The following is a 17,660-nucleotide window of genomic DNA, read 5'->3' as shown; positions in this document are numbered from 1 at the left end:
TCCCTTGCACTCTCCTTCCCCGCCTCACTCTAAACCTTTCTCTCTCTCGCTCTCCCTCACAGCCTCTCTCCCACTGTGTGTGTGTGTGTACGTCTGTATGAATGTATGCGTGTGTATTCACGTACGTATGAGTGTGTGTGCGTGTGTATGAATGTATGCGTGTGTGTGCATATTCATGTACGTGTGTGTTCGTGTACGTGTGTATGAATGTACGTGTGTGTGTGTGTGTGTGTGTGTGTGTGTTGGGAATAGCTGCCTGTATCTACTGTTCTTGTTTATCTCTGGAGCCAGCAGGACTTTGCCGTTAAGGAGAATCAGCATTTTCTTACCTGCACTCCAACCTCCCAGCAGCCCCCAATAATTTTACACACACGCACTCATACGCGCACACACACACACACACACACAGGGTACAGTAGGTCCCAAACTAAGCACAGGATTATCACTCAATGAAGTTCTCAAGACACGCAGTGCACAAGGGATGCGCGGTTAATTCAGTCAGTTCACCTGACTCTAATTCACATCACGCGAGAGATCAGGGCACTTTCACTGAATCCCCATTATGCAGAGCGCTCATTTCCCCCGGGTCCGAGCCGGGGGCGGGGGGCGGGGGCGGGGGCGGGGGCGGGGGCCGGACGGGATCAGGTTCTGCTGACTTTCAGAGCAAAGGAAACGCAGAGCTTTCCAGACACGGTGCCAGACCACAGATCAATGATCTCAGAATTCAGCCTCTGAGGATCCTTCCGGAAAGGATGGCGGGGAGAGACCGCAGATAAACCCCCTGTATCTGCTGCCAGGGTCCCATCCCCAAACAGCATTACCAATATTACATATTGCAGGAACGGTGAGATTACCCAAGATATGATGTCGAACCCCACATTAAGGCGCTACCAATACCTTGACACACCTCACAATCTTACCATCGAAGGCACCATTGTGCCAATTTCTGAAAGAGCAAATGCAACCACCCATATCTGAACTGATGAAGCGCTCCTCTCAGGTTTTGCCAATGGACAATTAAGCATGATGAACACACCCATATACCACCAACTACTTAGGTGGCAGACTGCCAACGAGGCTGACATATTGTGCTTATACTTTTCCCATAAGGTTATCAATAATGGACACGCCTAGATGCTGACTGCAAACTGCTCATGAGCCTAACATAAACAGACAAGCCTATAACCTGCCCGGTACCTACCCATAAGGCTTACACTGAGGCACGCCACAATGATTTATTCATTACAACACGGATATAACATTTAAACCAGGTCAGCATTATGGGAAATGGTGAGCTGCATGCTGGGACACTTTTCCCTGGCTTCAGATGACGTGATGTCATCAGGACCATATCATGTATCTGCTCTGGGTTTTCAGATGGCCAATAAGACTGCCCTGTCACAGACATAGCTTTCATGCATCCATCATATCATGGTTAGACACAAAATGTCTCCCCCCACCCCCCAAGTTCATATTATAAAATGCAAGTAGTACCAGATGAATTCCATCATTAAGTTAAATGTTTCCAACATAAATGTTTTTTCATGAATTCCCAGTAAGTATAATTTTAAAATAAGTTCTTTCCTCCAGCACATACAATAAACAAAATGCTTCTCAGAGCTGACAGGTCCATGCAAACAGACACAGGCTGGAAAGCAATAAAGGACACGGATGCTAAAACAGCACTTTGAAGCTGCAGCGCAGCGGCTTTGTGATTCTATTATGTACAGCGGTCTCTGCCGCACGCGCACCGCCAGGGCGGGGGCGGGTCGTCCGTCAGCACTGAGCGCTAAGAGGCCCCTGCGCACAGGCAGAGAAAATGGCAGCTACTTCACGGGGTCCCGAAGTTAATAATTCATGGAGATCAGCCCTCACTCTGTGTAAGAGAGGGAGAAGAGAGGGAGGAGAGTCACCCCCCAGTAACTCTCTGTTACACTGCAGTACAGCACAGTAAGAAGGTAGGCTACTTCATACAAACAAACTGGACTGTGTTCCATCAAAATTTGTCTTTAACTTTGACTCGCAAGTAAATGAGTGTTATTTTTCTTGCATACTTTTTCTCACAAGCTCAGTTCGTAAATTTATTTTCAGGGAAAAAAATATTCTTATGCAGACAAAGAGCCTGACATTGCAAGTAAAACCGTACAGACAAAATATTTATTTATCCACAAATGAATCTGGTTTTACTGCCCTGGTGGTTCATTATTTCACAACAGTTAGATAAAGCTCATAAAGCCACTCAGATGTTACATTTTGGCATTTTTCACGTACGTCATGCCAATAAAGCATACTGCATTTCATCAGTTGAGGGGGTGGGGGGCAGCGGTCCCACACAGCGGGGGGGGGTCCCGGGTTCCTGTGTGCAAGCCCTTTGGCCCAAACGTGGACGCCAGCAGCCTGCTGGCCGGAGGCTCCATCCCACGCATGAGGGTGAGTCACGCCACTGCCCTTTTCAGAGGTGACGCACGGCAGACGCGCTCCGACACCCAGAACCCGCTCACTTCCGTTAAAGCCCCTCGCCCACACACCCCCTGGCCCGTCCACCCCCCTCAACCTGTCCACAACCACCCCTGGCCCGTCCACCCCCCCTCAGCCTGTCCACAACCCCCTGGCCCGTCCACCCCCCTCAACCTGTCCACACACCCCCCCTGGCCCGTCCACCCTCCTCAGCCCATCCACACACCCCCCCGTCCATTCCACCAGGCTAACTCCACCAGGGGTTTCACAAAACCTGATTATGATGCAGCAGGACACCAGCCAATGCCGCGTCACAGCGCTAACAAAACGTAGCAGACAATAGGGTGACTCGACACTCAAACGTGACTGGCTGGTCACCCATGGCCTCACTGCTGGAGCAGCTAGAGTTTTACTGCTTTATATCAGAATGCAATTAATAAACAACAGAAGAAACAGTCAAATCAACATTTTAAATGAACCACACCCAATAGATAAAATTGAGAATGATCAATGCATGAGAGTAGGACTAGGTGAACAGCGTTGGATTCAGACATTTGCTTTTATTACATAGAAACACATTGTAAGCTAAACGCAGAGTGAAAATACTGTGGGTGACAAACCCAGCTGGAAGGCTGATTAAACACAAAAGCAGCGCTGTGATCAGTGTAGTCCCAACCAATCCGCCCCGAGTCAAAATACTACTACAAAGGAAGTCTGGTCTGTCAAGTACAAACAGTTTGGCACATGAGATCCAGATCAGACTTTCTTTTTAGTTAAATGCTGCTTTGTACTTCAGGAGTTGTATTTATATTTTTGCTCTCATAATTTTTTTTTTCTGAATGGGATCAGAAGTGAACTCACAGTTTAAATAATTTTTTTAAAAATGAAAAAGTTTTTAAACTTTTCAAAGTGAGGTTTGTTCTGACCTCATGCGCCAAAAATTTGACGACACCACAAATATGCAGAAACAGAATTGCTAATATTTGCTTCACAGCACTGAAAGAATCACTACAAGGTGTGCTCACAAAAAAACTCACCATGATAAGTATTTCAAAACACCTCAATGCACATAGCACATAGTGATAAAATCCTGGACCCATATCACACAGCCCACGGTTGCTAATGCACACAACGACTGTACAGCATGTACAGACCTACAAATACACATCTTACACAAGACACACAGCAACACAACATCTCACACCACACACAGTGACATAACTTCTTACGCAGGACCTGCAGCAACACAGCATGGTCCCCTAGTTAGACAACCAAGACCAGGAGGCCAAACCCTCAAATGCTCAATCTTTTCTTTCCCTCTGTCATGCAGGGCCCAAAACTTTAATGGCATCTCACTCACCTGTCGAGACTCGGAATCGAGGAGAGACTCAAGCAGCTGTACACACAGGGACTTCTGCGGTGGAAGGCAATCAGAGGAACGGCTCAGCCGAGCAGACGGAGAGCGCGGGGTTCACGAGGCGAACTGAACGGCAGGTCGGACAGCCGAAGCGCTACCCCCTCCCCGATCACAAAGCCGCGTTTTCAGCCTGGGGCAGCGGACCACGCTGTTTGCCCAATAAATGCAAACAATGACATTCCATGACTTGCAACTGTATTCAGCGGGCAAGTGTAAAACGCATTCAGACACCTCTGCCGGGACAAAGCACAGCGGCCGTCACATGCTCGGGGCGGGGGGGGGGGGGGGGGCGTGCTGCCAGGGCTCTCTATGATACCCAGCGGGCAAAGAGTCTTGTGGAAAATTAATCAGGCTTTCTTACCTGAACTTGTCCGCTCCACTGTCAGACCTGTTAACAGGACAGAAGAGACAGATGTTAGGGCACGGGACAGAAGAGACAGATGTTAGCGCACGGGACAGAAGAGACAGATGTCAGCGCACGGGACAGAAGAGACAGATGTTAGCGCACGGGACAGAAGAGACAGACGTTAGCGCACGGGACAGAAGAGACAGACGTTAGCGCACGGGACAGAAGAGACAGACGTTAGCGCACGGGACAGAAGAGACAGACGTTAGCGCACGGGACAGAAGAGACAGACGTTAGCGCACGGGACAGAGGAGACAGACGTTAGCGCACGGGACAGAGGAGACAGATGTTAGCACACGGGACAGAAGAGACAGATGTTAGCGCACGGGACAGAAGAGACAGACGTTAGCGCACGGGACAGAAGAGACAGACGTTAGCGCACGGGACAGAAGAGACAGATGTTAGCGCACGGGACAGAAGAGACAGATGTTAGCGCACGGGACAGAAGAGACAGATGTTAGCGCACGGGACAGAAGAGACAGATGTTAGCGCACGGGACAGAAGAGACAGATGTTAGCGCACGGGACAGAAGAGACAGATGTTAGCGCACGGGACAGAAGAGACAGATGTTAGCGCACGGGACAGAAGAGACAGATGTTAGCACACGGGACAGAAGAGACAGATGTTAGCGCACGGGACAGAAGAGACAGATGTTAGCACACGGGACAGAAGAGACAGATGTTAGCGCACGGGACAGATGTTCGGGTCACGTCATCGTGCCTCTTCCGCTCGACAGCGGCAGTGAAGGAACATAATATTTCCATTTAGGGGACGGGGGCAAGCCCTCGGGGTCAGGAACACAAAGACTCTGTCGCGGCAGGCGGGGGTGAATTTCCCATTCTGATTCACCCCCCAAACCCCCCCCCACCACCCCCGCCCCCCCCAGGCTTTGCCGTCATGGCTGCCACGGAAACCGCACAGCCAGCAAGGCTGCAGGGGTCCCACCCGGCAAAAACAGTCCAAACATTCCATCTACTACTGATGTAAAAAACTACTGATGAGAGAAAAGGACAGCTCAGATCTAACACCTGTTATTGCTTCTTTACTCCTGCAGGCAGAGTTTGACCTTTATGGGGTGACTGAAAAGGAGAACGAGGGAGGAGCAGATGGAGCTGGGGCATGAACTAGCCTGCTGTTGAGTTCAGCTTTTTCTCCTTACATTTTTTAATAAAAAAACATAAAATCTAAAAAATAAAAAACACCGCCTCTCAGGCATATGCATGCATAATCAATGCAACACTCAATTTTAAGAAAAATAGGCACCTCTGCTTTTATTGTGTCAGGGCCTTCAGAGGCACTGTATGTATGTCAGGGCACATTCAAATTTTACATTTTGCCTGCAAACTTGTCTGCCTTATCCAAAATTTACAACACAATACTATTTTCTACTTTCAATGACCAGAAATATATTGCAAAATATAAATATAGTAAGTCCCTCAAAGTTAAAGGAAAAGGGATTCGATTCAATCTACGCTCTGGTAAGGGTCTTAGTGACATGTGACCTCTAAATAAAATGCACATGAAAAAGAGGAGGAACAATCTACAAAAATACTGTTAGATTGTCACAAGTTGCAGAAAAAAATGTACAATTCACAATCCACCTTCAGTGGGTGGAAAGTGTGCACCGCTGCACCACCAGCGGAATAGCAATCCAGTCATTGTCTGGGTCATGCATATTTAATTATATACACAAATTTCAGTGTCAAAATGATGCATATTTATGCAAAATACAGCTTGCTTCTGCTTAACAAAGACGACCGCAAATGACAACTTTTTAAGACAATCTGAAGGTGGTGGTAACGTGCATCACTGAAAGGAGATCTCTCTCTCTGGGTTAATAGGGACAGAAATTATATTAATGCAATAATGGAACTGCTCGCTCCCGTCCACTGTAATTTGTTTTCTGCTATAATTTAAGGAGACTATTTCATTGTGCAGAGACAAATATCTCGACTCCAATAACCATATTCATTTTTAAAAATAATAAATTCAAAATGGTTCAATTCTGTGAAATGCGATAGTAAGCTATTCTTAAAAATATGGAAACGGTCCATTTGCAGTAGTCATTCTGCTCTAGTCTATGGCTGAACGTTTATTTTTTTTTAGTTATTATTTTTCCTGCACCATTACTTGGTGCATGAAATTAAAGTGGCTGGCAAATTTCCAGCTAATGTTACTGAATCAGCACATGCTCAGAAACAGGAGTGATCAAACCCCATTCACAAAATTCCTTGTTACAGTGTCTTTGTAGAAGTTTGTTGCAGGAATGTTTCCTGGTTTTTGCGAGGGGTTGAGCCCAATTTTCCAATGCTGTTCCAGTTTCAGGTACAGAACCAAAGTTCAATTAAAGTTACACAGGTTTAAAAAAAAAAAAAAAAAAAACCTTTTCTCAATGACCTTTCAGCAGTCACATCAGGTGTAAGGAGGCACGCCTGAATCTGCCTGTGACCCAGCGTAGGGACTCTGTAATGAAGCCCACGCTGCTCTGCGGGCCCAGGGGCCTCCAGCAGCAGCGCTCATTCCTCCCTGGGCCTCCGATTGGCTTTCATGACGATGGATGATTACCGGGCGCCAACGCACACCTGTGCCAAGAGGAACATCCCACTTTCGACACCGCCATCACCGCCTCAGCTCAGGAGGCGCCTGAGGTGAACTCAGGCCTGTAAAAACCACGCTATTCTGCATAAATACTACATACAGAAACTTCACATCCAGTCACATCCAAATTTCTCTAATCAAAAGAGGAACGATGGCAGACGAATAAAAGCAAATCATTCTACCAGCTAGTTATAAATTCGGTGCTTCCAAAGTAATATATATTTTTTATATTTAAAGTCCAATGGTTATTTAGGAGTCTGTTCGACTCTTTGATGAGCCTGTGCCGTCACTTTCACAGGAAAACGTCTGAGGAAAAAACATCATCATACAATGTAGGAATAACAGTCCATTCTGGGTTAATGTGAATAAACAAACACATTCCTGCCATGCTGTAACAAACCGCTCGTAAATCTCTTAGCACCTGTCAGGCTATCCGTTGTGACTGGTGACACTCCTGTGAAAACAGACCCACGCAGCTGGCTGGTGTGGTCACTCTGGATGGATCCGTACGTGTGGATAATTAAAGCAGGGCGATAAAGAGAGATGGCGCTCCTCGGCCGCCTGGTCACGAGCGCGGTGAGGCGCGCTTTGATGATGGCGGGGTGTAATCGCGAGCGCATCTCTGCGTAGCGCGGAGTAAAACGAGTGCTGGAGCTCGGGAAAGGTCAGGCAGACCGGAAATATAACGGCTGCCTTTTATCTGCAGCGGGAGCCTGACATTCTCCAGCCTCTACACTAGAGTCCAGATAGGTGTACAGGGAGGTCACATGATCAAGGCATTGTGGGTGCTGTGATGTAGAGAGAGAGAGAAACGGGATCAAGAGAATCTGATAGTCTATGAATCTGTTAGACCATCATTTATTGTTTGTCAGTTTGATCTTTTTACCAATATTAGTGTATACTTTGGCAATATGAAAAATAATTGTCATTCCAATAAAGGTCGAAATTGAGAGAAAGATGAGAATTTTAAGTTTTCCTTTCTCCTTCCTTCATGTTGCGATCACTTGTTAGTTTTAAAATTACACAAAAATATTGCTGCTACTAACCCAAATCAATAGATTATATTTAAAAGGAGATAAAGTGGATTTTTATTCCTGCAGGGACACTAGTATAGGCGCCTGCTTTATCAGGTCACCTCTTATTATTCTCAGTGCTGGACTTTTCCCTCACACTTCGGTACTGTTTTCTCATACTGCTCTGTGCCCCCACGACCCCCCCCCCCCCCCCCACCCCACAAGGGAATTCTCTGGGTCCTCAGCACTTCCCTGGAGGCAGCACCGCAGCTCATATGAATCTTCTTTATGTTCCGGAAAAAGATCTACGCGGGTTACCGAGGTGACCCCCCGCCTCCCATCACCGATGATCAGCGCGGAAATACGACTCCCCCCCAACACAGAGAGCCGTTCCTCCCGCCGATCCGGACGGCGAGTCCGCTCGGTCGCGGGCGGGATGGATGGCTGGCTGGACTGTCAGGGCACATCGCTCCTGCAGTATCTCTCTCTCTATCTCCCTCCCTCATTAAGCAGCGCTTCCTCTCCGCCTGCCAGGCACCGTCCGGTCTGATTTATTAGGAGAGGGCCATCCCGGACCCCGATGTGCGCTCTTCCGCACCACGGGGCGCGTCCCCCTCCAGGGGCCCGGGGGAGGAATTGTACAGCTTTGTCAGGGTCGACCTGTTCCAAAGATCATACAGTGCAGCTGAGTACAAAGATGTGTCACTGCATCAGCAATGGCGGACTGGTTAGTGTCATAAGCATCATCACCTGCTACAGAACTGCTGCAGGTTTATTGGTCAATTATAGGGACCTAGGGTTACCAATATACAAATAATTTTGAAGTAGCATTGTAGCCTCCTAGCCTTGTTTGCATTGCAGCATGTGTGTGCCTGAGGTAGTGTCAAGGCTATCGACCCGTTTGGGTCTCTGAACCATACAATGCACAGAGACATCATACCAACCAATCAGATGACTGCTCTGCGGAGCCAAACACTGTGATGGGTGCAAAATCTTAACTTGGTGTTAAACTTATTGTGGCTCCACCCATTCTGGGGTTCACAAAGCCTTGTTCTGCCATGGCGATCTCAGACTGCTCTCTCACTCATAGTTTTCATCCAAGTGCATTGAAAAGAAAGGAACAAATAAAAATACACCAACCGCACGTGTTCAGAACACATATAACACATTCAAATTGCGAAGCGCTTTTCTTAAATTATGCTCCAAACACTGTCAGCATTGGTAGCACAGCAAAACACAACCGCTAACAAACACTAAATATTCATAAAGCATTTTGGTTTCATGAACAGCGTGCGGTAGAATAAGCGGGGAGAGTACAGTGCGTGTGGGGGAGACAGCTCAATATTCTCCTCTGAGATGGATGGAAGCCGGCGAGCCCGCTGTGGGGTTTACGGCTCGGCATGTCGCGCGTTCGCATGAACTACGAGCCGCGCGCACAGCCGCACGCAGGCTCGGCTGACTCCCTATTTAAATGAGCTGCCATCGGGAGACTTACGGTCCAGCGCTCCCGTGCAGTTGTGCAGGTGGAGAAGCCACTGGGTGGTTTGCGGTTGTGTTTACACTATGAGCACAAATTCTAAAGAAGGAAGTAGACATATTTAGCTTCTGGTTTCACAAATGCTTTACAAGAGTGAAAGGTATTGCTCTGGGCCCAGCATGTAAAAAAAATACTTTCCATTAGAGTAATCATATACTGTAACATCAGGTCAAGGCTAATCAAACATTGCTATCCCATTAGGTTCATTTGGTTGCCATTTCCATGAATTTTAGATACACAATACGCAATACAGTATTAAACATGAAAAAACCACATCAACAGAATTAACTTCATTGTCATTGTAAAAGCATGTCCCTATGTGCCCTTGTGTGTATTTTGTGTTGCAAGAATCTGCCACTGCCTCCCGTCTATTTTCACAGCATATAAAACACAAAGAGAGGTATTTGTTTTTCAGTTTGAAAGGAAAAGCAAACTAGCATTTGTAAATGCACCTCATGGTAATTGTGTAGTTGAGTGTCGACACTGCTTCAGAAAATACTGCCTAATTAATTAAAATGCATCAGTTGATTAACTTGGGATCCAAAAGTTAAGGTAGCAACAAAGTGGAAAATTGTGGTGGTTCTTTTTAAGCAGTCCCAAGAAGCTATTAGTCGGACTTAATGAGGATTGTGTCTCCACTTGACTGTCAGTGTTTCCTTTTTAACAGGGATTGTGGTGAGCTGGGGAGTAAACAATGTGGACCATTTTGCCACAATCAGATTGTTATGAAACAGTGCCCTCAAGTGACCAAAATGCATAACTGCAGCACACTGATGCTGGTGAAGGTCAATTAGGGCTTGTTTTTTCCATCATCCACTGATATGCGATGTGCATTCCGCTTCTGAAACATACTAGTGAAAGCCTCGGTTTCTAACAATGGTCAACACAAACACCTCCTCAAAGTGCACATAGTCCTCTGCTCATGAAAATATTCCAACAACAAGGATCAAAGCACCTTGGACAAAGTAAATAATTACAGGGAGGATGGCATGCTGCAGTAAAAGTGAATTACTGGTATGCAACAACACTCACTGACTCACGCACTCTTGTACTCACAGATACAGACATGGACTCACTCACAGATATGGACATAGACTCACACACTCGGATACAGACACGGACTCACACACTCTCAGATACTGACACGGACTCACACACTCACGAATACGGACATGGATTCACACACTCTCGGATACGGACACAGACTCACACAGTCTTGGATACGGACACAGACTCACACACTCTCGGATACAGACATGGACTCACACACTCACTGCTCACCTCTCCTCGCGGATGAAAGGAGTCAGGAAGCGGGCAGGGTCATCGTCATGGCTACTCTGCTGGCTGCTCTGCTGGCTGCTGTAACACAGGATGGTGAGACACCTGTCAATAAATCACCACTGATACACCAATAATGATTCATTGCACACAATAAAACGTTATTTTAATGCATTTCTCAGCACACTGACAGACAGCTTTATTAATCACCAGTGCCAGAAGCAGTTTACATTGAGCTGGGCTGTCAGAAGCCACCCTCAGATCAGCACTTCCCATTCAACGTGCCCTCTCTATCGCTGTGTGTTTTACCACAGGGAGAGAAGTATCTCTGGCTGCTTCTGAACTTGCAGTTCAGGCCTCCAGCCTTTCCAGTTCATTTCTAAATGAGTAGTTTTCAGTGCCTCTGTAATCTACACACAGGGCACATTTTCTGAGAATTCAAGAAGGTCTGCTGTGGAAACACACACACGCACGCACGCACGCTCACACACACACACACACACACACGGATGCACACAACCAAAGCGAGAGGGATAAAATGCATAAATTTGTCACACTGATACATCTTTGACTATTTGACTGCTACCAAAACTAAAATCAGCTGGGATTATTAGTATCTCTAAATCAGTAGTGTTTTCCCGCACACTTATAGCCATTTTAATTTTTATCTTGAACCATCTCCATGCAACAAAAACATGCGGGAGGGAGGCTGGCACTAGCAAGGTCACCAATGCTGCGAGGTTTGTAAAGATCTGACAGAGCAGACTGATCCCACTGCACCTGTCTCTGGTGCAGCTGGAGCTAGCACTAGTGTTAGTCCTACAGACTATTATCAAACATAATTATATACAATGACTAATTGTTTAGACCGTCAAGGCTCGTGCTGTTGGAAAAACACAGCTTTAAAAAGAAATGACCATCGGGCATAGCTAATGATATGTCTGTCTTAAATCACAAGTTCGGTGCTTTGAAAGCACAATAATTGCAATGCCTACAAACATTGCAGAGTTTTGAACAATCCTCATTCTCAAAGGTCATATGTCTGTGGTTCTACTGAACTTTAATTTAGTTTATAACTGCAAACAAATCCTTCTAAGATGCTTAAGGCACCTTTTTGCATTTGTGCAGAACAGAGAGAGCACAGGGCCCCCGCCTCTTGCTTTAATGAAAATATAAACCAGAGGCCAAAGTCTGAAATTCTGAAAATAATCACCGAAATGTCAGCGCTACCACAGTGAGTGCACTTCACAGGAACTCCACTAGAGGGGGCCCACTATACATAAACTGACGCTTTTTCAACTACGCTAGAATTAATCTCTCAAAAGCAGTTTTCATGTAGTTTTTAATCTGCTTAAACCATTCACAGTAGGGTGGAAAAATCCCCACTCCTTGCTGAGCTTTATATACACGTATTCAATTCCAGCAGCATTCCACCCCCTCCATGTTAACAGAGCCTGGAAGGGCCCCCAGGGCTGTTCTCTGACCTCACAATTGGTGCTCAGCTCATGTCTCATTAAATCGAGTGTGCACGCTGTGTCCCTAACCAGGCAGAGTTTCATTTCTTTGGTTGCTCCAAATGGACAGAGCCCTTATTTTCTTGCGGAACCCCAAACCTGCCTTTAATCAATTATTTAAAAAAATAACTTCTTTATTATTATTATTATTATTATTATTATTATTATTATTATTATTAACAATTTGTTCATATAGGAGAAATCCCCCACTAAAATTCACACCTCCTTTTCAAGGGGGATTTGGCATAATAATGCAAACAGGCTTCATCTGCTGTTTCAGACCTGTCACAGAAAGGCTGCCCCACGACTGATCATACAGTAGCTCACATTTCTGCAGACGACCAGCCGAGAAGCCCAAACACCTGAGCCAAGTCAGGAGCAGGTGAGTAAACTCCAGAGACCAATCTTAATACCCTCTGTTACACCTTAAGCCCCCAACCCGCATTCACTGCGCGTGTCAATTTAATGCAACGCAGCCCATCCACGCTCGCCATTTACGCACAAACTACAGAGCACCCAGCACTGCGTGAAGCCCACACTCAAACGGCCTTGGGTCTCTGCCTCTACTACCGGACCTGCCAAGCTGTTCATCGACACCCTTCTGTGTAAAGAAACACTGCCTGATATTCATGCCAGATTTACCTTATGCTAATTTCCCACGCTGCCCACTTGTTCTACTGACAGAACTCAACACGGAAAACCTATTTTAACCACTTGAAAATGTCAGTCAATTACCCCGCAGCCTCCTCTTGCTAAGCCTGAAGAGATTGAGTAGGCTTTTATCTTCAATCTTTCCATATAACTTTTACATTTCAAATTTAGTTGCTCAAACTTTTTCCAGAGCATCTATTCTTGGTAGTGTGGAGCTCAAAACGGCATATAGCATCAATATGACTTAATTTGATTAGGGTAAACGTCCCTATTAAGCCCACGTACCATATAAGCCCACTTGCAACTTCTGAGTCAAATTAAAAAAAACTACATCATCATTTTTTGCTGTGTGATGTTTTTTCGAATTAAGCTGCTTGTTACGTAAATGACACTTTTTATTGTAAGTCAATCACATTTGTCGATATTGAGTTATCGAAGCATATGTGTGGCATGTGCCTGCTGATCCCAGAAGAAGTTGCAAAAAAACTTAGGTGATTTTGGTACCCTCAGAAAATAACATTTTTTGTATATTTCTACTCCTGTTTTTGGAAAGTACTCACTTGTTATCAAAATTTAATTGATTAGTGTTTTGAATGAGACATATGCTAGAATATTACCTGAATTAGAAATATTGTGTCTTTTGAAATCTAAATATGAGTTTTAGCACGCTAGCAAACAGACCACATGCTGCATCAATACAGTAGCTACATAGTATGGTTCATTGCAATGACATAAAGCATGATAGCCATGTATAGTTTATATTTTTGTATGCAGTTTATATTATTATACTGTTAAATAGACAATAAATGTGTATGTTTATCTTTATTTATTTTTTAATTAACATTTTTACCTGGTGGGCTTAAAGGGGACTCTAGCAAAAAAATCACACTGTCTGAGGTGGATGTAAATGAGTATAGCTAATTACTTCTCTACATGATCAATTTATACTTTTCATATTATGTTAGTGCACCATATATAGATTTATTTCATATAGTTGTTTTTTAATGTCATGTGAGTAGAATCAAATATTCTGTCTTTTAACCATAAATTCACTGATGTTCCCTTTAAGCCCACCTGTTCCCATTAAGCCCACTTTACTGTGTTTCAATGAGGATTTTCTCCCTTTTGACCTTTGAACCATTTTCCTCCCTAATTTTGATCGCACCTGATGAATCAGCTCCATAATTCAGATAATTAATACCCATATTTAAATATCAGGGATATTGCAGCGGTCAATTGATTCTGGATAGGCCTGTGTTCTATCTTAACATTAGCAATAATTTTTTAATCTTTACTTTTCAGATGAGTTTTAGTTTAAGATGACTAAAACACGAAAGAACTACAGTTCATGCCCATGCATGATAGAAGCGCAAGTTCATCCTCTGCAAAGCAGGGCTGTAGGGACCTGGACGATTCTATTTGCGCAATCATGAGGTCATTGAAAATCTACAAAAATAAGATGAAAGCCATGAACGACTTGCTAGCGTAAGACAAAGACAACCACAACGTGGGCTAAAGATTGAAGCAAACAAATAGAATAAAGCTTAGACCACCCTATAACCTGTTATGTTACACTACTAAGATGGAGCATGGAGCAAATGATAGCCTTACTAAAACGATACAATCACCTCAAAGAGCACAGGCCTACGTTTAGTCTAGGAGAAAGTAGAAATTGCAGAAATATTGACATCTTTCTTGTTTATTTTGTTTAAGTTATAGGCTAATGATACATGAGCTTCAATATGTTATGACTGATGTCTCCTCATAATGAACTGTATGTTTTAATGTTACTCCACAATGAACTGAATGGTTTTAAAATGTGTTTTTACAGTGTTTTCAAACTACTATCCTAAATGTGATTAACATTTGAAAAGTTATTGTTTAATTGTAAATCCTGAAATTGACTCATTTACTATCCTTAGAACATTAGTATTGAACTTGAAATTGTTTTTCATTCAGTCAGTCGGTCTTCAGAAATCTTCATAAAAACACCTGCACTTTCAACCAGCTGACTGGACCAGAAATTTTGGCCAATTTCAAATGCCAACAGCACACCATAGGATAGATACAGACAAAATGACAACACATATTGAAACATGAAGTATTGAAGATAATTTCCACTATAGTTTTGATTTTGTTGTAAATAGTTTTTGGCTACATTCCAAAGAATACATGTTGTAAGTTTAACTTTTTCTGTGTTGACAACACAGCAAAAGGCTGGTCATGCCTATTTCAAATGCCATTTACAGGCCATAGGATAGGAGTGGAGACGAAATGAAAATAGCTATTGAGAGCTAAGAGATTACAGATTTGAATAGAACAAGTTTGTATTGTTAAGATTTTTTAAATATATATTTATTAATCAACAAATCATGAAGTGGGCTTATTTGGAACACCCATGGGCTTAAAGGGTACGTTAGGTACCCATTAAGACCATGCCAGACTTTTGACATATTTTGACAAATTAAACAATAAAAACATTAGAAATTGATATAAATGAATTATTGACACTTCAAATGAGAGATTAGACTTTCATTATAACTAAAATGTTCTCACTTAAATTGGGGCAGTATACATGAAAAATGTCTGAAAAGCGGATTTGGTCGGCTTAATAGGGACGTTTACCCTAATACTCATTAGTTTATCCTAAATAGTTTATGCGCAGCATCCTGTTGGGCTTTTCTTACTCCTACAGCACACTGTCTAGACCCCGATAGGCTTCGATCAACTACAAACCCCAAAACACTCTTATACTAAAGTAATAAGAACGCATCAACGTTCACACGTCCTCATTCAGGCAGTAAAGGAAGTGGTAAGACTGGTGCCATCGCTACAACTTGTGGTTCATGCAGCCAGTGTGCAGAAGGTACAAGCGGTGACAGTGTTGGGAAAAAACCCCACAATAACCAGAATGCATGTGGTTTATCCCCATTCTTCTATAGCCAACGGTCACACTTTCCCAGAACACACATCATGTGTAACTATGTTCCTCTTCATCAAAATACGGGCCATTCCAAACCAAGTAAAATCAGAAACGGAACACACTGTTGCCTGGCCCTGTCAGATTTAGTGATATAAATATTCTTATCAATATTCCACGTGCAAGTTGACAAGCCCTATGTCGCTAGCGAGATTAGAGCTACATCCTTTTACATTAACAAATGTACGTATCTAAGCCAATATAAAGTACGAAATCAGTATGAAATGTGTGGCATGTTAAACTTACCAAGAGACAACAGGCAGTACTGGGATCAATGTAATTTATTCTGGAATCAAAAATGAATCGCTAATTTTTTCAGAACTCCATTCAACACCACCATACTTAGGCCAAAAATGTAACATAAAAACACAAACATAAACTACAGAACGTTTTACCTCTCAGAAGGATAAACAACCCAAAAACAGCTGCTTCTGTAAAATGGTAAAACATAATATGCATGTAAATATCATGAAATTAAAACTGATTTTCTGTACTTTTGTCTGATATTCATATTTTGATCTCAAATCCGAATGCCTCAAGTGTATAGCAAAAATAACTAATGTCACTCAACCATTCCCATACTTTTGGAGGGCACTGTATCATGCTTTACTTGTAACTTGGCAGAAATGTTTCAGGGATTCCTGGTATTTATGAAACTCATTTCAAGTAATAAGATGACAGTTTTTTTTTGGTTAAGCGATATCTGTAAGTTCATCTCAAGGTGGCCTCTGCCATGTCGAAGGTTAAGGGAACAACAAAAAAAATATTTTTGAACTTCAAAACCAGGTTTATTCTTCAAACAAAATCTGAAAGGGCTGGACAACAGTTAAAATACAGGTACAGTACAGCTAGGCTACGTGCGATAAGACCACCTTTCTTAACTCTGCCTAAGACTGTTCAAAAAGCAGATGTGCACAGTTCCAGCTGAAAGAATTCCAGATCTGAGTTCACTACATAAAAATAAGTAAGTGTGATGTACACTATGAAAAGCAGCACTTTGCATAGCCTACATTCCGGCATGCGGTTACACTAAACCAGTTAGACATTTGTTCTTGGGCATTGATCTGTAACACCTCGGCAAACAGGAACTGGAGGCTGCGTTTTATGACGGCTGTAATTGAGTCGGCCCCAGAAATAACTCTGCTTCATGCTTTTGAGAGGCATTAAGAGATGATTATGCTGTGATACAAACGGCTTGTCAAGGCGGCCGCTTAAATCAGTCTCGTTGGCGATGATAACGTAGTTAGGGAGTACGGGAGGGGGGTCAGACAGGGCAGGGGGGGGTGGGGGGCAGGGGTGCGTGTCCTTGAGTGGACCCCGGGGGATGGCAGGGGTGTGTGTCCTTATGTGGACCCCGGGGGATGGCAGGGGTGCGTGTCCTTATGTGGACCCCGGCTGCATAAGGAAGACTCGTTTACAGCCGACAGGGCAACACGGGCCTTATCGCAGAACAGCAGAAACGGGCCCAGCTGTGAGCTCACTAGATCTACCATTTCCTCCAACTGTGAGCTAACACTGGGGGGGGCTGGTTTTTACGGGCCGGGCGCTTATTTTTAGCCTTTGAGAACATGGACATGAATATTTCACTGCGTTCAGAACACAGTACAACAGCAACCCTGCAAGCCGCACATCTTGAACAGCTCAGAGCAAACATCAGGGCCATGCAAGGACATCAGCCGGAAACCACAAATGAGCGATTGACCCAGAATAAACCGCTACGACCAAGGCAGAAAAAGACCCGTTTCGGCCTCTGCTTGTGCAGCGCGGGGCGGAGTCCGGCAGCGCGCCGGCACGTGCTAATCCACCGCG

At 44.2% G+C, this 17,660-nt stretch overlaps 1 protein-coding gene across 6 annotated transcripts in view; it reads right to left on the bottom strand.

Moving 5' to 3' along the window:
* The window catches only part of gramd1bb (GRAM domain containing 1Bb), a 106,661-nt gene that overhangs the window by 70,311 nt on the left and 18,690 nt on the right, over positions 1 to 17,660 (bottom strand). For 4 of the 6 annotated variants that reach the window (XM_064303383.1, XM_064303378.1, XM_064303380.1 and 1 more), the window contains 2 exons: positions 10,710 to 10,787; positions 4,236 to 4,262 (listed from right to left, as the gene is read on the bottom strand). In XM_064303383.1, the coding sequence (XP_064159453.1) occupies positions 4,236 to 4,262; positions 10,710 to 10,787 (105 nt within the window). The remainder of the gene's footprint in view (positions 1 to 4,235; positions 4,263 to 10,709; positions 10,788 to 17,660) is intronic. The other 2 variants (XM_064303382.1, XM_064303381.1) reach the window with 2 other exon arrangements.

Source organism: Anguilla rostrata, chromosome 12, assembly GCF_018555375.3.
Source record: "Anguilla rostrata isolate EN2019 chromosome 12, ASM1855537v3, whole genome shotgun sequence".
NCBI lineage: Eukaryota > Metazoa > Chordata > Actinopteri > Anguilliformes > Anguillidae > Anguilla > Anguilla rostrata.
Note: the sequence above shows the minus strand (reverse complement) of the source record. Positions and strands in the feature narration are given on the sequence as shown.